Source organism: Borostomias antarcticus, assembly GCF_949987555.1.
Source record: "Borostomias antarcticus genome assembly, chromosome: 1".
NCBI classification, from domain to species: Eukaryota; Metazoa; Chordata; class Actinopteri; order Stomiiformes; family Stomiidae; genus Borostomias; species Borostomias antarcticus.
This window is the reverse complement of record NC_140234.1, coordinates 39,362,284-39,364,862: the sequence shown is the minus strand read 5'-3', so window position 1 is coordinate 39,364,862 and position 2,579 is coordinate 39,362,284. Positions and strand designations below refer to the sequence as shown.

General features: G+C 50.7%; 1 protein-coding gene across 2 annotated transcripts in view; it reads left to right on the top strand.

Moving 5' to 3' along the window:
- Nucleotides 1-1,624: 1,624 nt before the first annotated feature.
- gria4a (glutamate receptor, ionotropic, AMPA 4a) overlaps nt 1,625-2,579 on the top strand; it is a gene marked incomplete at both ends in the record, with an annotated part of 217,307 nt that continues 216,352 nt past the window's right edge. For both annotated transcript variants that reach the window (XM_084444275.1, XM_084444274.1), the window contains one exon: nt 1,625-1,712. In XM_084444275.1, coding sequence (XP_084300401.1) covers nt 1,625-1,712 — 88 coding nt within the window. The remainder of the gene's footprint in view (nt 1,713-2,579) is intronic.

Below are 2,579 nucleotides of genomic sequence, written 5' to 3'. Positions count from 1 at the left end.
TTCCGAAACAACAGTAACTTGTAAAGAGTACTAATTTCACCGAACATACAACAGCCATCCCTTCACGCTGTAAACCTCCGTGAAATTCGGATTCGTATGAATGGATGCTGGCCCGGGGGTCAGCAGAAGTGGCAGTCATAAATGAGAGGCCTTGGATCTACTGGAGAGCATCGACTGCCTCTGCAGTTCAGAGTTCCACAGTAAGCACTGTGAAGGAGCTTATCGTACACTTCCGTATTGACTTTGTGGAGGTGACGGAGAGCATAGCAAGGGAGTTTGTGCGAGATAGTGACGTGGCAGGAGTTTAAACCAGCCATTTTCTTTGCTTCCCATCCTCGAACCAGCCCGTTTGAGGTCAGGATAGGCTCTTGGCCCTCATGTTATCAGTGCAGAGAGCGCAGAGCTCGACCACAGTGGAGTTGTGTTAGAGTAGATTCAGAACCACGGACAGCGCCATGACGCCGCGCTGGAAATCCCAGCGCGTTCCGGGCAGAGGGCCCGCAGATGGACTAGCTATTCTAAGATCTGAGACATAATTATTTCCGGTTGCTGCCTGAAAAATCAACCATTTGCACATCTTGATCCCAGACGGTCATTCAGCCTGCCGGTGCCGGCGGCTTTAACGATTATGAATGAGATGCATTTGCACTTGCGCCAGAAAAGAAGACGCAACATCTCTCTCTCTCTCTCTCTCTCTCTCTCTCTCTCTCTCTCTCTCTCTCTCTCTCTCTCTCTCTCTATCTATCTATCTATCTATCTATCTCTTGGGATTGAGACTGCGATACCCCCCAGTTTGTCTCTTTCCAGTCCAGATGTTATAGACTAACCGTTTAAACTATATTGCGCTCTAAGTGTCCCGCAGCCTCTCGCCGGCGCCGCGCAACTGCCGCGCAGCGCTTTAATGAGCGCGTGGAGATAGATGGGTCTGGGACCGGGGAAACGGCGCTGCGCGCGGGGTTATAAACCATTCGGTGCGCGCAGTGGAAGCACACAGACACACACACACACACTTGGCGCGTTAAGGAGAATCTAATCGCACACGGTTCACGTAGGCTACATAAGGCGCCTTGGTGGATGGTGCGTGCGTTTTTAAACCCCTATGAGAAAGAACATTTGAGCAGCGGGATTATAATTTCGGTTAAACGTAGGATATCGGGTCAGGGACACGAGCTCAACGAGCACCTGAAACACACGCGCCCCGCGGCGGCGCCGTTCATGAAAGCGCCACGGCGGATGATCCCTTTTCCGCTCCCTAAACCCGACCAATCCTAATCAATGGAGCTATGTGATTCACCGTAATAGTGAGTTAAAGCAGACAGGGTTGGAAAAGAGAGATAGAAGGAGGGGAGGGTGAGGAGAGAGAGAGAGCGCATGTCCAATCTGTCCCATGCAGTCAGTAGACGCTCCTCACCACTGGCGAGTTTCTGCCCCCCCCCTCTCTCTCTCTCTCTCTCTCTTTTCCCCATCTTGCATGTGTTCCATTAACCGTCTACCGAGCCGGACTGAGCTCTCTCCAGCGGGCACTGCAGGGGGAACCAACCCACCATGGAATACTGATACCCTGGCTTCTTTCTCTGTCGCCTCTCTTCCTCCATGTCTTTCAACAGTTTTTAAGGGAAGGAAAATGAGGATTATTTGTTCACACTTTCTCGGGGTGTTTTCCGCCCTTTGCGGGCTAGCGACTGGGGCTTTCCCGAGCTCGGTTCAGATAGGTAAGTACAATTAAGACCCCTTTTTAAACAAGTGTCGATATTAGACAGCCAGGGACATGATCCTACCAAAAGTCGTAAGTTAAAGAGGTTTAACTTGGTCTGTTCTTGTACTTTTGTATAGGTTAATAAAAAAATCCTTGATTTAAAATATGTGGAAATTATATTATTAATTGTTTTCCCCGCCGCCTCCCTATCTGTGTTGGTGTGTTTTAACGGGCGTCCTGCGCTCATCAGCGCGCCGCGTTCCGTTCCATTCTGCTCAGATTGCCACTGCAGTATTCTCCCGTGTGTGGCTCGCCCGTTATCCCGTGTCATCGCGGGATAACCCTGCCAATTTGAGCTCGACCCCCCTTTGCTCGGGATAGACCAGAGTCAAAACTTATTAAGCATGATCTGGCAGGTTTGCAACCTGCGTCAGTCAAAGCCCGTGTCTCCGGACGGAATACTGCCAGGCACACATGGCCCCAGGGCTGCGCTGGAGGCGGGTGGTTAATACGTGCGCTGCATCAGTCCTTGTGGGTGCAGGAGAGGCGGCGTAATGAGATTCAGTCTCCGACTGCGTCTCGCTCCTCACTGAGCCTCTGATAAACTTCATATGCTAAATACGGTCTGATGGGCACAAACACGCGCATATGATACACGCATGCTCACACACACACACACACACACACACATACAGAAACAAGGACATGCATATGCACACACATACACACACACACACACACACACACGGACATGCATATGCACACACACACACACACACACACACACACACAAGGACATGCATATGCACACACACGCACACACATATACACACAATCCCACACACATATACCCACAATCCATGCTCTCTCTCTCTGTCTCTCA